We start from the raw sequence: 19,247 nt of genomic DNA on the forward strand, positions 1-19,247 counted from the left end.
CACACTCCCTCAGAGTGTGGATCCTCACACTGGACCTCAGAGTTGGATTCCCATTATGTGCATCTCAGAGGCTTCTCATCTGTCATAAGTATCTGTGAATGTAGTTTACAAAATAATCCACCACTTTCTAATGGTGGCCCCATGGTCAGGAAGAGAGCCAATAACTTCATTTCTAAAAGTTCAAGTGATAAATTTCCAACAAGTGTTGAATTGATCCAACGTTTTCAAAACAGCATGTGATTTACAAAAAAGCCACCTTAATTTTTCAAAATGAAGTTCTGCGTTTTTTCTTTTTTTGGTAAATTACATACATAAGAATCTATAAGTGCTCCATTTTAAAATTAAGTCAACAACATTCAAGCTTAGGATAGAAGAATTCACTAAAAAACTCCTTCATAGCACATATGCTTAACTTAACATTACGATCTGAATAGCACTATAAAGATACATTTAGACCTGAAGTAAACGTTTTCATTGGAAATTTTTTACAATTTTAACATGATTGCATGCGGTATCATGACATAACATTTTCATTATAGGTTCACAGGGGTGTTAAGTTCCATCACTGTCTTCAATGACTACTTTGAGCTTGAGGTTAAGGAATACTTTCTTGCTGTATGTACAGAAGACAGGTTGCAGTCCAGCATTTAAAACATCCTTTCAGACATCCTGATCACATTACATCCTAAATCTTGGTTATTCAGTGTCATCTAATTGCATATCTTTCTCGTCATCAGAAACAGAACAGCTAAATTAACTGTTCCTCTCTTTGATATACCTTTGCTATACTTTAATTTCAAAATACATAAATTATGACATCAAAAATTATGTCAGATGAAAAAATGAAAATATTCCCTAGTTTTGATGGAATCTGAAAATGTTACCTTGGTAATGCTGTCATTTGAGATACACAAAGTGATATGTAAAGTTTTCAAACACTTTGCTGAATTTGTAGAATTCTCATCTAAATGTCCTTTAAAAATCAAAGTATCTGAACAGAGAGATTTAGACAGATTTGAAAATGTTTCCTTTATATATTACTGTTGTAATTATTCTTATGACCTTATTATGCAGTGAGAAAAAAAAACTCTAACAGCCCCTTACCTTGAAATGACATGCAAGCACAAACTAAATTACAAAATATATTGATATTAATAAATCTATGATAGGAAAATGATCCATAATTCAACTCCTAAATGAAATACAGGGTAACAAGAGGTGTCACTGATAAGAAGTAACATGGGGAATATCTGTTGCTAACTAACAAGAAACACTAAAATCTAGAATTTAATGTATTAAATCCGAAAGCGTATCCAGAGAACTTCTGCTGATACTAGAATAAAAGGAAAAACAATACATTTATATTTATCAAGGTTTTTTTGTTTGTTTGTTTTCTTTTTTGCATTTTAATTACTTGATGAACAACATACAGAAGAATTCATCACTCCCACTGAAATGTCACAGCTCTAGGGTGAAAAGACAGCTGTTTAACAGCATGCATCAATATTACAAATAGCTTAGCAGAGAAAATACATAAAGATGCTGTGGTTAAGAGAGACTACAGAGGGAATTAAATAAAAGAACGCAATTACCATTGTTGGAATTTGACCACTTCTCTAAAGTTAAGACTTCTAGTCCTGATAACATCAGCAATCTTCAATTATTTTTATATAGTCATCCCACTACCTTGTATATTTCTAAGGAAATAGTTCACTTCATATTTTGAAGGAAATATTCTTACCTAGAGAGCATGCCCAGAGGGGTTACATTAAGTGATCCCATCAGCATTGCAAGGGCCATCCCCGGGGCTTCTCGCTCTATTACTTCTTTAGTGGCCTGCAACCAAAGATTAAATAGCAAAGTGAGTGAAAAATAACAAGGACTAGAAAAATATTAAATAAACTTAAATTTGGGTAGGAAAATCTTTTTTTGTTTGCTTCAGAGCCAAAAGATGTCCTTGATAAACTCTCAGCACTGGAATATGTTGAAGGATTTTTTTCTTGGTTGTGTAAAATAGGGAAAGACAAGGGGGTGGGAAGAAGCACTGTTAGCTGTATTTATTGTGAGGACACCTACAGAACATTTTAAAAGTCAAGACCCTATATATGGAGGAAATACTAACAAAGACCACATAAACAACTCCCTCTAGCAGAAAGGAAAGAATATTTGTGAATAAGCAAAGAGTAGACTGTATATAATGATTTGTTCTTTCTCCCCAATCTGTCACGTTTTCCAGTTAAGATTTTCCCAGGTTCAAGAAGGGCAAATAGGTCTGTGCAGGAAACAAAACAAAACAATTGCAAAGGGAAACCCATGTAGCAGGAAAGCAAGAAAATAGTAAAATGGTAATGGTAATGGCCAGAGGCTAACGCCTTCCCATTTGATCATGTCAGCAAAACAGCGATTCCAAACAAGCTGGTGGCTTTTATTCACAAGCAGTTTCTATGCTTTGGGCACTGAGAAGCCTGGAAGCAGAGTCTGAAAATTCTTCTGTGTTAAGTCCTTTTGTTATATAGGGTATCAGCTGTGAAATGATTTTCCAGGAATATTCACAAACTTCTGTCTTTCCTTTCTAAGGCAAATAAAACTATGAAATCCACTGTAAAACATCCAGTCAAACGACTATGCTTTAATGGCACAGCTACCAAGATAGAAAAACATGTTTTAAATGTAAGGACACACTGAATAAGCTAAATATTCTCGGCAGTTTGATATATTAAAGAATATTATGGAAGAAATCCAGACAAATGATTTTGTGGAAAAGATTACATTACAACTCAGATCTTAATACTTTTATAAGCTCCCAGTTTACAAAGCCATGTCATAGAGAAGGAAAACACGGCTTAAAAGTTTTTTCAGTGGCATCCCTATGAGAAGGATCCAGTAATCCAGGCATGTCCAAGCCATGGTTCAATTCTGGCCAGCCCACCCTGCCCTGAACTATAAAGGCAGCAGCACTGCCCAGTACTGGGTGCATACCCATTGCTCACAACAGTCAAGCCATCAATGTGCTATTAACTCTGCCTGAGCTAAAATCAGGGCACAAGGAGGGCACAGTGAAGTGCTAATTCAAGTTATGGGAAATAACTTTATGCATTTTGATACACTGGCTAACCACAGTCCTGTGAACAGCAAAAAGAAAAAAAAAATACGCAGCTGTGTTTTCTGTTTTGATAAAGAAATTTAAGAATAGGCTTCAAGAGTGCTGAAAAAATAATCAATTTTTTTTTTTTGGCGTATTTGTGATTCTGTTTTCAATTGCCATAAATAAATTACCTGCAAATTTTCAAATGGAACATATTGAGTTGAGATCATATATGCAACTCAAAGAAAAATCTGATTGTGGTTATCTATCAGGTCTTTATGAGCCCTACATTATCAGAGAAAAAAATCCCTCCCTTCACAGTCACACCTTATTCATGTCATCACTTTTGACTGTACATATATTAGTGAACAACTGTTTTCAAGGATGAAGCACAGGAGGAGAAAATTTCATAAAAATCTCTGACAAGACCTTGAGAACTCGGTAAGAATTGCAGCCACGTCCATAGAACAAGACCGATGCATTTGTTTTGCAAACTCACAGTCAAATATCCAACTAGATTTATGTTTTTCTTCTTCGATTTGAATAAAAAATACTAAAGATTAAAAAAAAAATTGTTACTTATACAGAGGAACTATATTATATTTATGAAGGCTACTCTGAAAATAATGCTCCTATTTTGTGACAGCAGCCTACAATGTCAGAGGTAGATGTTGGTGGTATGGCAGTAGAGGTTGAAACTTCCCACCAATATTCCATTACATTTTGTTGCTGTGTGACAGATGGAAGCAGATGGGCAATCTAACAAGATGGCATCTGACATGAAAGAGAGTATGAAGCAAAGATGTAGCCCTTAATTCCTCCATGGGGAAAAAAATTGCACTCATTTGACAGTCACTGATGCTTGCTGAATGTGTATGGAGACCAAACAGTGGATGTGAGCACAGTGTGGCAGTGGGTGGTGCATTTCAGCAGTGATGACCCTAACAGTGGGTCACCTCTGCTGTTGCAGATTTTGAGAAGCAGAACATGCAGGCCCTCGTTCACAAATGCATAGCTAATGGCAATGACCCCATTGAAAAATAGCATTTTGTAGCTGAGAATGAGCTTTATTAAACAGCGTTGTTGTGCTCTTCGTATCTGCTGTAGTTTCCATGAAAATAAATAGGAGGCATTACTTTCAGAGCAACCAACGTCTATGCAGCCCAAGACAATTCCTCTTCATTCAGTGTGGCCCAGGAAAGCCAAAAGATTGGACACCCATGTCAGTAGTCACACAGCAAGAACACTTTACAGGAAGAAATACACAAATCAGAAAAACAAAAGAAAACAAAAAAACAGTACAAGTATTCCACTGGCCCTTCTCAAATATTACCACTAACATTTAATGTGCTTTAGAGAAATACGTCAGTATCAGAAGGCATCAGACGCAACTACCAAGTAAATCGTCAGATATTTTATCAAAAAGCAAACTTGGTATGTGCTATTGTGGGAAGCAGGAGCTTTGGTTTATACAAAACCAAGCAGTTTCAATTCAGTAGCTAATAGCACAGTCTCTTATTTCCAGCAAATCAACTCAATGATATGGGCAAAATTAAAATATCTGCATTGAGGAAGAATGCCAAAAGGTACCCGCTGAGGTATTAAATTAGCAGTTACACATTAAAAATTCTGAAGAAAAATGCTCTGCAGTGTTGTATGGACATTTTGCTGACAATGAAAAACTTGGTAAAACAGGGAAGTCTCTGTGTGCATACAGTAAGTATATACTATGCCTTTTATTTTCAGCAATGCCATGCTTCAAAGATATTCAAAACTAGTTTTAAATATAAAGTGCATTTTAAGATTTTTTTTCTGCCCTTGAGCACAGTGACACTTTGAAGATATCATTAGTTAAAATTCTAAGTAGGCTTCAAAGGTAGTACAAGATGCAAAAGAGTTCCACAAACAATGACCCTGCAGCTCCGGGAGTCCTTCAATGAAATTCAAGTCCATTCTCTAACTTCACAAGAAAAATGACCTTCACAAAATGTCACTGCTAGCAGCCAATGTGATTATTAAAAATGTATAAACTAAGCAGCAGCAAAATCTGAAAGGGCAGAAAGTCCAAGTAGCAGTACAGCCCTCAACACAAGTTTCTAAAAATACTTGTTTCAAAATACGTATGCTTGTATTCATTTCTGCAGGCAGACTTCTACAGACAGGGGAATGTTTCCTACAGTCTAACTGGACAGATGTAACCAAAATGGCTGCTGTTAAGTAAACATCTTTTACAGTGACATCTGCTCTAGGGATGTCCTGAAATAAGCTTTATTTAAATAGCTCACCAGGAAGCCCATTCTGGCCATACACAAACAGATGAATGAAATTAAGGATGCTGCAGTGATTTACAGATGGTTTGTATCTATCTGTAAGTTATCTGTTAGTTTCACCTAAAAGGATACTGAAGTGCTGCTGGACAAGTTTTCTAAAACATCTTTCAAGACTGAAGGAAGCGTGGAAGAGAGATGCAGAAAGTCCATATTGCCTGCATCCCACCGGGGAGTTACAGCCTGGCACCAATGTCTGCACAGAGGCAACCTGTTAAAGCCTGACAGTGACCCAGCTCTTCCATGCTTTAACAATACTATAGCAAGGTTGAGTTAAGACTGTAAAACTTTGTTTCATGGGCAATTTCAGATGCCTTTAATGATACTTATAAAGAAAATCATCAGGTTAGCACCTAGCCAAGACCTTATAGCACAACTCAGTTTTCTTCAGTCACTTGACAGGATTAGAGGATGACTGGGCAAGAAATGTCCTGAGCATATTAACAGAAAAAATAGTATATACGTTACAGTAATGGACAAAACTGAAACATTCTAATACAAACGTAATCATACGTTTTCAGGGTGTGACAGACTTACCAATAGATATTATTTCATTTTAAGTCACAGTATCTGATGGTTTTCAGTTTTAAGACATGTAACAATCTCATGACTTTTCCCTGTTTGACATGAAACTCAGAAATCTGTAAAAGAAAATACTGCAACAGAGTTCTTGGTAGCCTCACCACCAGTCAGCCCTTGCCTGCAGCATGGAGCCACAGCACTGGCACCTTCTCCTCTAGAGAGCACAGTGAGGGCAAGGGAATGAAGTGAGCAGGATGGAAATAAGGCTGCACAAGGTAACATGGACTGAAAATACACGAGGGGAAAACTCATAAGGAGGAAAATGGAAGACAGAATTCTATACAGCTGTCAGACTGTGGGGGAACCAGGGAAAGAGAGAATGGGACTTAAAGAAATGAAGTTTCTGCTCCTGACAGAAGTGGCATTAACAATTAGATAATTATTTTGAACTACCACTTTTTAGGATTCAGTAACAATGTCGATGAGAACATTTCTTTTATATCTCATTGCTATATGAATAGATCCAAATATTCTGAAACATGTTTTTGATAGTATTCAAAGTGTCTTTTTATTGGAGTTAGAGCATTATGTTCCCAAACCAACTGATATATTTTTAGATATCTTTGACGTAGTTGTGGTTGCTTAACAGATGGCTTGCTGCCAATTGGTTTGAGAGTTCTCTGCTGCTTCATTGCCTTTCTTTTCCTTCATACAAATTACATTAGGTGAAAGCCCTTCCAGGCAGCTTGTAAAGGATATACCCACTGCAGACTGATTTAATTATAACACCTAGGATTCTTCTTGAAATGCTCAGAAACTCCTTATCTTTCTCTTTCAGGTATTAAACATGGTGAAGTTTGACCTCTTACCAGAAAGTAGTGAACTGAGACATAATTTTATATACCCGTCAGCAGTTTCAGGAGAGTCATATAGTTCTATCTTTTCAACTAAAATGCAAATATGAGACTGAGAAGTCATAATAAATTTGATTAAATTAAGGTGACCGAGATTGCCTCTGTCAGGAAGTATTATTTCTGTTGAAAAACTTCAAATCTATGATTCTGCATAGCATATCATAAAGCTGTTTATGCAAATTAATGAGCAAATTTATATTTAACAGGCTACAGAATTAGCATAGGTAACATATTATTGCACTGTGGGTTTTACACTTAATACAGAAGTCTTAAAAATGTCAAATCAAAGAAATACCTATCTATCTGCCCTCTTCACCAAAACTTGCAGACCACAAAGTCAAACCTCAGAGGAACGGATGAAGAAACTATATGGAGATAGATCAGCTGAATGCGCAACAGAATTTTCAGTCATGGCTGTTAATGAGATGTATAAGATGTGTATATATTAGTAACAAAAACCATCTTGCTCAGCTTGCAGATGAGATACCATCTTAAAAATTATTCGGTATACCTCTGCTGGAGAGAGTTCATGTGACTGTAATTCCTTTTCACAAGTCAGCAATTGGAGTTTATTGTCTACTTCCTTACTCTCATCTTGTGGGCAAGAAAATAGAGCTTACACGGAGCTAGACTGATCACAGCTTCTTATCTAAAATTCAGTTACATAGTTTTTCTCTTAGTACAATACCAAATAAAACTTGCAGCAGTTTGTTACTCTTAATGTGTTGGAAAGTTACTGAATAAATATCACTTTTCAATCACTCATTCCTGCCATCATACTGTCTTTCCTTGAATTTTTGTTATACTATGTCCCCAATATCCTCTGTGATGACATTGTGTCTTTTCTATGGATGGAAGGCTTAATAAGAACCATGTTCTCTAATGCCCTCCAAAATCAACTTTCTTTGGCTGACTATTCAGTTAATTTGAAAAACGGATAAATTTTACCGTATATACTACTGCTGCACTGCAACCAAAGCTGAGACGGTTATAAAAGTCACCCAAACTGTCAAAAGTCAGCAACTTCCTAGTGATATAGCCATCTTTGCTACTCATATCAGTTTTTCTATATAGAAGTACCTTTTGAAGGTACATTGAAGGTCTTAAAATATCTTTTTTCAGTGCAAGATACATTGAAACTTTAACTGTTGGATTTCTAATGTGCTACAAGAGTATCCCCAACAAAAAACTCATACTAAAATTCAAAACGTCTACACTACACTAACAATTAGACAAAGCAACTCTGGGAATAATATTGAAGCACAAAAGGTGGCAAACCCAGGGTTGATAGTTTAAATAATCTCAGAAAAGCCCTGCTATTTCTGTGCCAAGGACCAATATAGAATTCTAAAAGGATTTGCCAGAGGACTATCCTTTGTTCTTTTACAGTCATATCGTACAGACAAAAATAGCCCTCTATTGTCCTCACGCAAACTGGCAGAGTTTATCATTATTAATACTGAATACATCAGTGTTCATGCTGCAAGAAAGGAAGAATAAACTAGCATGACCAAAGAGAAGTTGGAATTCAGAAGTACACAGAAGATGTACATCTGTTGCATAAGGTTCCTAACATGAATGAAGTATACATCGTGATTGGTCAGATCCAGGAGTACGTTGGGATGATATCACCTGTAATCACAATAATCACAGGTCCTGAATAACAACGAGTAGCCCACTGATGGCCCTAACACAGTATCGGGGTGCTGCAGCCAGACATACACCAAATAATGACTGAGCTGTGACACATACATGATTATGATTATTGCTTTCTTCCTAATTGCAAACTAGTTGTCACAGACCATTTAAGTCAACAACAATGCCTACACCCCAAAAGCAACAAGGAGCTGCTCCTGTAGAGGGTGGATTCCAGAAACGGGTGGCTGCTGTCATTCTAGAGCTTTTGACCAAATGCACACCCACAGAAATGAACCTGCCCATATTCACTTAAGAAGTAATAGTCTGATAGCCGCTGTTTCCTCAGCAACAAGCAATCCATGAGTGCTGCTTCGATGGGTCTATAAAACCTGTCAACAGCTTTATGGTGGCTTATTCTATCAACTTTAGTGGAATTCTATCAATATGATTACTTGTTCTTTTTCCTTCTCTTCTCCCACCTCAAATCAATGTACAGTCAAAGATGGATGAAACCCTGATTAATGTAGTCAACTAAAAATGAAATCTACAAACCGATGTATCCGCACACATCAATAACATTTCCACTGACAATAGATCTGCAGCACAGGAATACTGATTTGAAGTTTGCTTGCTTTCTCAGCATATTCACAAGGACTCTGCTGCCAGCAAGATCTCAGACTTCACAGAATGACTTACAAAATTTACCCGTGTCAGGAACAGAAGTGTCACAGCAATTACTGCTGATAGATTAGATTAAATACAAACTCTCTGTTTTTTCCCTGTATCCATGATTCCTTGTGCTTGCAACATGCCTTCAAATTCCCTCACTCTCTTCATTGGGACTCATGATAGCATTTGTTGTTAACTAATGCCTATGGCATGAGATCCTGAAGCCTGGAGCTAATTCCATATTCATCCTGTTTATAAAACAATGTCAGCAAATGATTCTATCAAAACAATTACAATGTGTGTACAAAAAAGAAATGCCACTTCTTGACAGAGGTACCTCTGACAATGCCTCAATAACTTCGGCATGACTAAGCAATTAATGTTTAATTGTTGGACTCCAATGATATTGCTGGTTTTTTTTACCTAGGAATATAGAAGATAATGAAGATCAAACTCAGTAATATTTACTGTAACTTTCCATAGAGACCTTGTCATCTTCAGCTGAAATCAAACCACTCATCAGATTTACTTCATAGTGTTCAGCTTCATTTTTGCTTACAGCTTGCAAAATGTTTTTGGGAAAATGCTTCACATTTTTATACATAATAAAGTTAAATCAATACAGTAGAAAAACCACCACTGTGGGATTTGTAATTTGTATCTGTACCTCACCAGGTCTGTAAGTCTTCACTGAGACCTGGCTGTATTTGATTTACATAAACTTTATAAAACAGTGATTTACCCAACACATTTATACAATAAAAGTGTTAATGAAATTGTTGCAATTTGGCAACCAAACATTATGCAACTTCTAAATATAACTTACAGTACATATTAAATGTTAATAACAATCTTTTTTTAACCTTGACTGCTAAAAAATTTTTTCAGATAGTATTTATACCATCCAAACTAATCTTACATTTGCAATACTGCTCATCCCTATACACTGTGATAAAACTAACAAAATATTAATTGTTAGAAACAGTTAACCAAGCAAAGAAAAGACTTAATAAATGCTTTTATGTTCTACAAGGGAGGCATTTATACAGCCCACTAGATCCAGCATGTTAAAGTTGTATAATAATATGTCCTAAGCCAGCGTCAAAAGATAAAGTATTCACAACTGGGAGAAGTTATGGGATTAACTTGTGAAAATGATGGTTGGAAACAAGTCCTTGCAGCTGGTTCCAAAGCAGGGCCAAGTGGTATTTCCTTTTTCAGTCCTATTTTTAATGTGCAAGCAGTTGTGCTTCCTACCTTAACTCCAGTTCATGTAAAAATCAATCCCCAGGTGTTCAACAGAAGTAGAAAAGATGAAGACAAGCTGGTAAAGGTAGTGACACATGACTGCTATTTCAAAAACTCCACTAAAAATTTATGTATATATTATTATCCTCTTAATTTCCCTCAGAGTACTTCAAACTACTCTATATTTAACTCTATATGCAAGAATATAGGTTAACAGTCACAACGTTTGCAAAATTCTTTAAAAATTAAAATAGAACAAAACTTCAGAAGTGTAAAAATTTTGTTCACAGCTCACCTCAGAACCATGGAATAGAAATAAGAGAAACTAGCAGAAACAATAATCAATACCGGTAAGAATTCTACAATTACTGCAACTGACAATGTAATGAGCATTAAATAATGTTAGGGATCTGTGTCTCATTAAAAAAATTACTCTGTGTGGTACACGTGGTTATGTGTACTAAATTCTAGACTATTTACCTATATCAGAGAAGAAACAGGGTTATCTTAATTTCATGTAAAACTAGTTTCAAGAAGTGTACTAATCAGTACAGTCTAGAACTAAAAAGAGAAACAAAACCATCCCTTTTGAGATGGTTACGATACCACAGGACGAAAACCTATTATTTATAGATCCTCATTAGCACACATAAAGAATGAAGAATGATTCACCAATCAGGAATTTATACTACTTTCTCCTAAGAACTCCCAGTCTCCTTGGCAATGAATACACTGAAAATCTACTCACAATTTTACATCTCTAAATAAATAATTCTGTAGTTATTTGAGAACAGTGGGAATGTTGTCTGTTGTTTCCTACTATTTGCTACCATCCATGAAGTATAAACATTGCCTATGGAACTCTGGTGAGCTTTTGCCACATCTCTTTCAAAAAAATTTTAGATCTAAAATCATCAATGTTGAAGATAAACAAAAAACAAAAAACAAAACAAAACAAAAAAACCCCTCTCCTAAAATGCCTTTTTTACAGTACAAAGGATGGTGTATTGAGCGATAACTTTTCAAGCATTTACCCTGACAACTCAAGAATTACTAAAAGCACTTTCTCTTAAGATTGCCTTAAATAGTAATTTCACTGTCCAAATAAGTGGTAAAGTATGGTGATAATAGCTTTCAGGAACTAATGCCATAATATAAAAACTCATAAAAACAATTATTCAGTGAGATCCAGTAATGCAATTCACATGTCCAGTGCATGAGTAACTGCTGATGTAGATATACGTGAGTGATGTGCTCACTGGAACTGAAAAACTGAACAGACTTTAAAAGCAAAAGTGACTCTAACAATTTCCTGTACAGTATTATTTAACTCCTGGCATGAACAATTTCTTTTGTTCTCCAAGATTCTCATGCACATAATTAGATGAAAAAGTTTCAAAGAGAAGATGAAATATGACACTCTTAGGATAACCTTGTCGTGGTCTAACTGTCCTGTAACTGACAGGTAGTATTTAAAGAATACATTCAGTTAATTACCTATCATTTGACTTTATCATTTTAAGCTATAAGATCTAAAGGTATAATTCAACTGTCTTGCAATAGCTCTCAAAGATGGACCATGACTGTTTTATCTCCTATTACTACCAGAGCAACGTGCTCACATTCAGAGAACAGCAACCACAAATAGCTCTAGAGATAATAACTAAAGAAAAAAATCAGACATCAGTATTTTATATAGTATATGTGGATGATGAAAGACAGTAATGCAGAATAATGCAGAAACCATATGCACCCAAGTTTAATTTTCCAACACTATGTTTTTTTTTTTTTGGGGGGGGGGGGGCTGGGGGGGAGCAGTTGTGTTTGTTTTTTGTTGCTTTTTTTTAATTAAGGAAAAGAAATAAGGATATAAAACATTATTGGGGAAAACATTAAGCTGTTTTAAGAATGTGACAAGCTATTATTTGAGAAAAATGCACAAGTTCCAGCTAGGGTACTTAAGTCCATCTTACTAATGTTTCAAATATCAAAAGAAAACTACTCTCTTCCTGAAAAGAGTGTTGATGAGTTAATAGCAGCTTCTCTTTAAGATGCTGTAGGAAACAAAATTCCCAGGAGACAAAGAAATCTGCTCTCTCTGTCCTCATCCTTGGAATCACCAGTGTTAAATCTGCATGCAGTGTAGAAGTGTTGGAGAGAGAGACTGTAATTTTAGGGTTTTCTGTTCATGTATTAATTCTGTATACATAAATATGGACTTATCTGAGAGAAATAACTAGTCAACTCATAGAAAAGTGGCAGATAGCTATTCACTTTTTTCACTCTTGAAAAGGAAGTTGTTCCCCCCAAAACTCCTGGGCTAGATTTATAAGATAGAAACTACAGTGTACTCTTTCAACTAAACATATATTTTTTCAAAATGACTAAAATATTTTTACAATAGCTTGATCACTACAGATGAAAAGCTGATTTCCTTGGACATTTTTACCGTGAAGCTGCCTGAGTCAGCACTGCACCAATTTTCCAGTAGGTACAATTTTCAACCAGGAAAAAAGCATATGTTCAAGGAAAAGCACAGTGTTTATCTATCTTCAGTTTTGGAATTTTTCTGCATTTTGTTTAAAAGTTATACGTCCATATTATTTGGAAACTAGCCATTTTTCTGAGGTAGCATTAATTTAGAGAAACTGTATTAATTGAAATGATACACCTGTGATGATATGACCTGCAGTTCTTGGGGTTAGAAATGAAGTCAAGAACTGTCCAGCAGCCCTACAGTGCAAGAGTGAATGCTCCGCCTCTCTTCTCATCCTCACTTGATGCCAGTTCTCAAACAACATTCTAGGAAAGAAGCAAAACAAAGTAACACCAAGAGTTAAAACCTTCAGAAAGTGAATTGCCACTGAGATCTGTTCTTTTACCCAGAACCCTCAACAGTGCGAAGTTGGTGGGAAGTGAGAGACTGTGAACCTGCTGTTTTAAAGAATTTGCAAAGTTGTGAAAAAATATGTTTGGAGAAACAGGGAAGAGTCACTAAGAGTGAGAAGCCTAGGACACTAAAAGGTTGTTACTGTCCTGAAGTTCCTTGGAGCTGAAGAAAGCAGTATAGCAGATTTTGAGAGTTCAGTGTGACATCGGGGAGAAAGTCCCTGCTGGCTCTCACTGTGGCTGTCTGCCACACTGGGAGCAATTCTCCAGTGGCAGGCTGGTGTCAGAAGCAAGCTGTGCTCTCATAGCACATACCTCTCAGAGCCAACACATAGTCTGGCACAAGTGAAGAGGTACTCAGTCAAGGGTGTTGGCTTGCTGGTCAAGTTTGACATCAGTCAGTGTATTTAGGGTATCTCTGAAGACAGCAAGAAGACAACATATACTATATAACATAGAATAATGTACTGAGAGTTTAAAAGCTTGAGTTAATAGGATATGACAATTATTTTAAGAGAAGAAAGTCTTTATCATGAAATTATGATAGGATTCATTACGATAGGGTATTTACTCCAGTTCCTAGTTTGTACTGGATTCAAAAGCACGATTTAAATTACAATCACTCATAGTAAGTTAGAAACAGTTGCAGAACTAGGAAAACACAGGACAAGTGAGTGGCATTAAAATAAAGGCAGAAAATACTTCATACAGTAAACTCTGTCCATGATTTGTGAACCCTCACCATGGATCTTACATGTGTAGCCAAGTCTTTGTTCTTAATCTGTGAAAAAGTGACAAAAAGGTTTCTGTAGACTAATAACCAAATATTCTTCCAGTACCAAAAGTTCAGCAGAGTAGGAAACAACAACTAGAACACACTGCAGTTTGATAATCACATACTGATCCAATGTCCCTTTTTAGCTCAGCTACAAACTTGTGCTTCAAATAAGAAACTTGTAAAAAATCTTACTAACCTCCTTTGATTAAGTGTCTGTTGGGCATACCTCAACATTCAGCCCTTAATCTCTCTGAGCCTCAGTAATGCACTGCTTGCCTTTTTTTTTTTCTCCTGTTATTACCTACCTTCCGTGGGTTCTGCAAGAATTACCGTACATAACATTAGTGATTTGTTTTAGTGCTGAATTTCATACTTAACACAACATTTCTGAACAGTAATATACCTATCAAATGAGGTGACAGAGTAAAGATTAAGTAAGATTTAGGACCTTTTTTTTTTTTTTTGCTGGCTGTCCCTTTTTTGTTTTTTAGGGGGTTTTGTTCTGGTTCTTTTTTGTAAGGAGGGAGAGGGATTTGAGTAAGCAAAGTAAGAAAAAACTGGATGCAGGTACTGACATCAGTTTTTGGGCTGGCATGTTGAACTGAATCAGATCATGAAGGAGTCAGATAATATTTTTTCCCCATTCCTTACTTTTCTTCTTAATTTTTCAGACTGATGCATATTTAGGAATAAAATCTAGGTAGGTGGGCAGGACAGCGTGACAAAAATGCCAGGCATAAAAGCAAGTGGACAGGAATGCAAAAGAGCAAGTATCAGTAAGTAAGCAGACTCAAAGAGCAGCAAAGGGACACTATAGTCAAGAAGCATGTGAAAGGCAGGAGGAAAATGCCAGACATTCAGCAAGTTGATAAAGCAGTACCAAACAGCAGGTGTGCCAAGCAGCAGAAGAACAACTCCGCAGTCAGCAGATGCACTCAGCAGGAAGGTGATGTCAGGCACTCCAAGTGGGAGACAGGGCAGTGGAAAACCATTGCCCACAAGTAATCAGATAGAAGGGACAATAAGGAGGCAGTACACGCCATTCAGCAGATGGGCAGGGCAGGGGGTAGTCAGTGTCTAGCAATTAGCTAGTCAAGAAGTAATGCCAGACAGTCAGGCAAAGGGCCAAGATTTTGGGAGGACAATGTCACACAGCCAGCAGTACAGAGAAGAGAACTAGTGAGTGCCAGGCAGTCCCCAGACAGGCAAGGTAGCAGAAGACCAATGCCCATGAATAATTGGATGCAGCTGTCAGCAAGGGTAAAACATAAGCCTGTTAACTAACTGACAAGGCAGCAGGGTGACAGTGCTTTTGCAATAACATAAGGTACCATGAGTGAAAAAGTCCCAAGAATCTAGATGCTCACCCTCTGATAACGTGATTAGATCAACAGAGTGAACCATGAAAATCCACGGGAGAATAGCACACAAATGGAAACAGCAGATGAGTCTGACCCTAGCATTTGGGGAGGCCGTGGGACCTTCCTATAAAACAAAAATATGAGAATCCACAAGAAAATCAAACAAATGGGAAAAATGCATCTAAGAGCTATTTCTGATGATGATTTAAAAAGCAAAAAAATACTAGCAAAGAATTAGTTTGGAAATGATTGGGTGGGATTGAAGATGTTGCTTACCCCTCTCTGGAGCCCACATAATGGGAATGTTGGGAATTTCTGCAGCAGAAAAACAGAAGAGAAAAGGGATTTCTAACTCCCAGTTCAAGGAAACCATGTAAATTTAGGACTGGGTAACCTCTTTGGGCAAAAAATAAAAATTCACCTGAATCTTTGTCCATCCCCAGATACATGCCTTTACTGAAGTTTGTGAAAAATTTAAGAAGCCCACATTCACTTTCATCTCATGACATCCCACCCCTATTTCCCCAAACCACACTTACCTCTAGCACAACGTGTGTAAGAGGGGAAAGGGAATGGTCTTGTGAGCTCATTCCCATATCCACTGGAAAATAGCTTGTGAAGATGACGAGGAGTACCCATTAGCCAATGTTGGCCATTTGTGAGATAAACTGAACAAGTTATCAACTGTTACTCATCACTAGTGTAGGCTCATGTTTGAATTCGGCCTAGATAAATCCATACTCTACAGAATAGCTTTAGTCTTTTAAGTTTTGTGGGACAGTCTGTGGCAAGAGTTGCAAAAATCCAACATATGACGCACAGAGCACTCTTACTAAACATGGTTGCTTTTGTAATCAAATTCTTTTTCAGAAACACATAATCAACTCTAGAATGTAAGAACTGAGAAAACAGAGTAATGAAATTCGGTAATTTAACTCATCTGTCATTTCAGTCATAAGTTGTCTTCCTAGTCACTGAGAGGAAAGCAAACAGGAATCAAACTTTGCTAGCAATTTCTGTTCTCTTAGAAGCCTATATTATGTGTGTACTTAACTGCCTATCTATTAACTTCTAATACTAATACTGAAAAGCTACACTCATTCTGATCATGGAAGAACACACAACAAGAAGCGAACTCCACCCTCTTGTGCAGACTGTGAAAAAGTTCAGACACAATAAAGGAGTCATTAGTACTACCGTGCGCTGCTGAATTATGAATTGGAAAGGTCACCAAAACAGTATAGCTACATATTCACAAGCAACAAAGCTTTTGAGGAATACATTACAGTAGTAACAGGCTTCATTATTCATACTGATCCTCTGGGTATCAGCCATTCATTTGCCTTCCAGCCAAGTAAGGCACAGGAATGGTAGAGATTAATATAACCTTAGATGTAGAAATCATAGAATAGAAATTTCTTCCATATCAAAACTTCCCTATATCAAACACTACTATCTGGGCTTGGAATAGAGTAGCAGAAAATTTAAGCAGAGGAGGCTAAGAGATTGAAATTATATGGCTAGTAAAGGCATAAACTAGCCAAGAGCAAAACAGTATAAATCACTGAGGAAGAGCAGGTAGTGATACTACAAAGCAAAGGTATTTTAGAGCACATAAGCACATACTGGCAGTTATAGCAACTCCTGATTTTGTGGCTAGCAGCTGCTAGAGTTAGCTGAACCGCATTAAGAGCAAAATTGCTATCATCTTATCTCCAAAGGGAGACCTTTCAAGGCTCAATGAAAATGAACTATCACAAACTGATCTTAGAGAACCACTGTGGAAGGAAAAACTGTACTTTCTACATCCAGTAGACGTTTAAAAATCAATAATAATTAGAATACAGCAGATTATGCCCCTCACTACCGATTTTGGTATTCACCTTACAAAACAATTGGGAAAAAAGAATATATGCATATGCATGAAGTGCGAGGAAGGTTAAAAATATACTATTTTCTAATCGATATTTGATAAGACTTCTGAGTGACTATATGGTCATGTTTTTCTCTCCAAATACTTTTAATTAACACTTTGCTGAAGAAGCTGCATTGTTCCATGTGGTAGGAATGTGCAGAAGCAGGTACAGGCACAGTTAGCATCCAGTTCAGTTGTGATTAGGGGCTGAAAGTGCTCCTGCACAACAGGCAAGGAGCAAATGAGAAATTTTCTACTGTTCAATAAGCATTAGTTCCAACAATAAACTGTTCTAACACAGTTATTTTGGTATTCCGGGGAGCGTTTGCCAAAAGGACTAACTCAATTTTTTATATATCTTAAATTCAAATTAGCAGTTGTCTTCTAGTTATCATTTCTTTAAGGTGCCTCCAGAAAGAGTTTTATTTACTTGTCTATTAAGCTATTTGTCTATTAAATGTCTATTAAGCTATTTGTAATAAACCAGTAAAAAATGGTAAACTAAGGCTGAGAATTGCATAATTATTGGCCTTAAACTGTTTGCAATATTATTTTAACCTGATGTTACATTTTGTTTAGTTCCCTATTACCTGTTGTGAAGAGATCTTCCAATGGAAATGCCTAAAAGGCAGAAATTCCCAAAGTCCCAAATTGGAAATTTCATTATGCAGAGGAACCAAAGTAAATAAAGATTTCTTCTCCAGTTACAGAAAAAAAGGACTGCAAGATCAATTCTCTGTGGCAACTACACTGCTAACTGAGCCAAGCCAGCTAATTTAACCTAATGAAGACACATCAGTATGAGCTCCGGTCACTACAATAAAAGCACAGACAAGGTATCGGTAACGCCAATAGGAGGAGAACCCTTTCCTTTGATAAGCAGTAAACTATGTCTTTTTTTAAAAATGGTGTATTTTTTGAAGTATTTGGGATCCCTGGGATATGAACAATTTGTCCACTCACTTTCATTCTTAAATTACTTTGGAACAAAATTTTAACTAGAAAATGTATGATACAAAAATGGTATTTCCTGACATGTTACTGTGGCTTTGCTTCTCACTGTATGAAACATGTAAATGTTTCCCTACTGCTGTCTTACAACCTTCCTTTTTTTTTTTTTTTTTTTGACAGTACTTGCTTGTAAATATTCCATAACTATCTGAAAAGCAGAAAGTGGAACTTCTACTTGGTAGCTCAGAGCACTAAGGAGAGAGAAAATGAAGCAAATGAAATTTGATCTGCAAATGGTCAAAAATATCCTGAAGTATTTGACAGGAATTCTATTATTCATCTTTAGAATATTCATCTTTAGAATATGATGGTCAGATAGCTTTTAAAAGAAGGTTAAAAAATCAATTAAAGATTTTAAAATATCCCAACATCCTCAACCAACGTTATCAACTTTTGAATTTTAAAAAAAAAGAGAGAGAAGTAATTCATGTATTCTTCTGGAAACAGGACGCACAATTGCTTATCCACTAATTTCAGGACCCACTTGATTGAAATAGTCTCTTCATTTAACATGTACAGAACATAAGTTTAGAATCTAGTATGGCTTTTCTGTACATAACTCATTAAAACTCATCCACGACTTTCATTAGGGATCCCACATAACTTGTTTTTTATAATACTTCCTTTCCACAAACAATCAATTTTCATTTGACAAAGATGAAGCAGAGAAAATACAGCTTTTTTTTTTTTTTTCTTTTTTTGGGGGGGGTGGAACTTGTTTGTATGTTTAGTCTCCCATTGTTTTTAAAAAAAAAAAAAAAATCCACGCAAAGCCAATCCAAACACAGAAAAAATTCCATTATGACTGCTTTCTTATTGGACTTTTCTGGCTTAGGCTTCTCATCAACAACTGTTGTTACACCTCTTCAGCAGACTACCAGAGCCTTTCG

General features: G+C 36.4%; 1 protein-coding gene across 13 annotated transcripts in view; it reads right to left on the reverse strand.

The window, feature by feature from the left end:
- The window catches only part of GPHN (gephyrin), a 264,503-nt gene that overhangs the window by 105,406 nt on the left and 139,850 nt on the right, over positions 1-19,247 (reverse strand). For 12 of the 13 annotated variants that reach the window (XM_090141181.1, XM_090141188.1, XM_090141189.1 and 9 more), the window contains exon 5: positions 1,742-1,836. In XM_090141181.1, the coding sequence (XP_089997307.1) occupies positions 1,742-1,836 (95 nt within the window). Of the gene's footprint in view, positions 1-1,741; positions 1,837-15,707; positions 15,747-19,247 lie in introns of all 13 variants that reach the window. The other variant, XM_090141191.1, reaches the window with a different exon arrangement.

The sequence above is a fragment of the Phasianus colchicus genome, chromosome 5 (assembly GCF_987193195.1).
Source record: "Phasianus colchicus chromosome 5, bPhaCol1.hap1.1, whole genome shotgun sequence".
Taxonomy (NCBI): Eukaryota; Metazoa; Chordata; class Aves; order Galliformes; family Phasianidae; genus Phasianus; species Phasianus colchicus.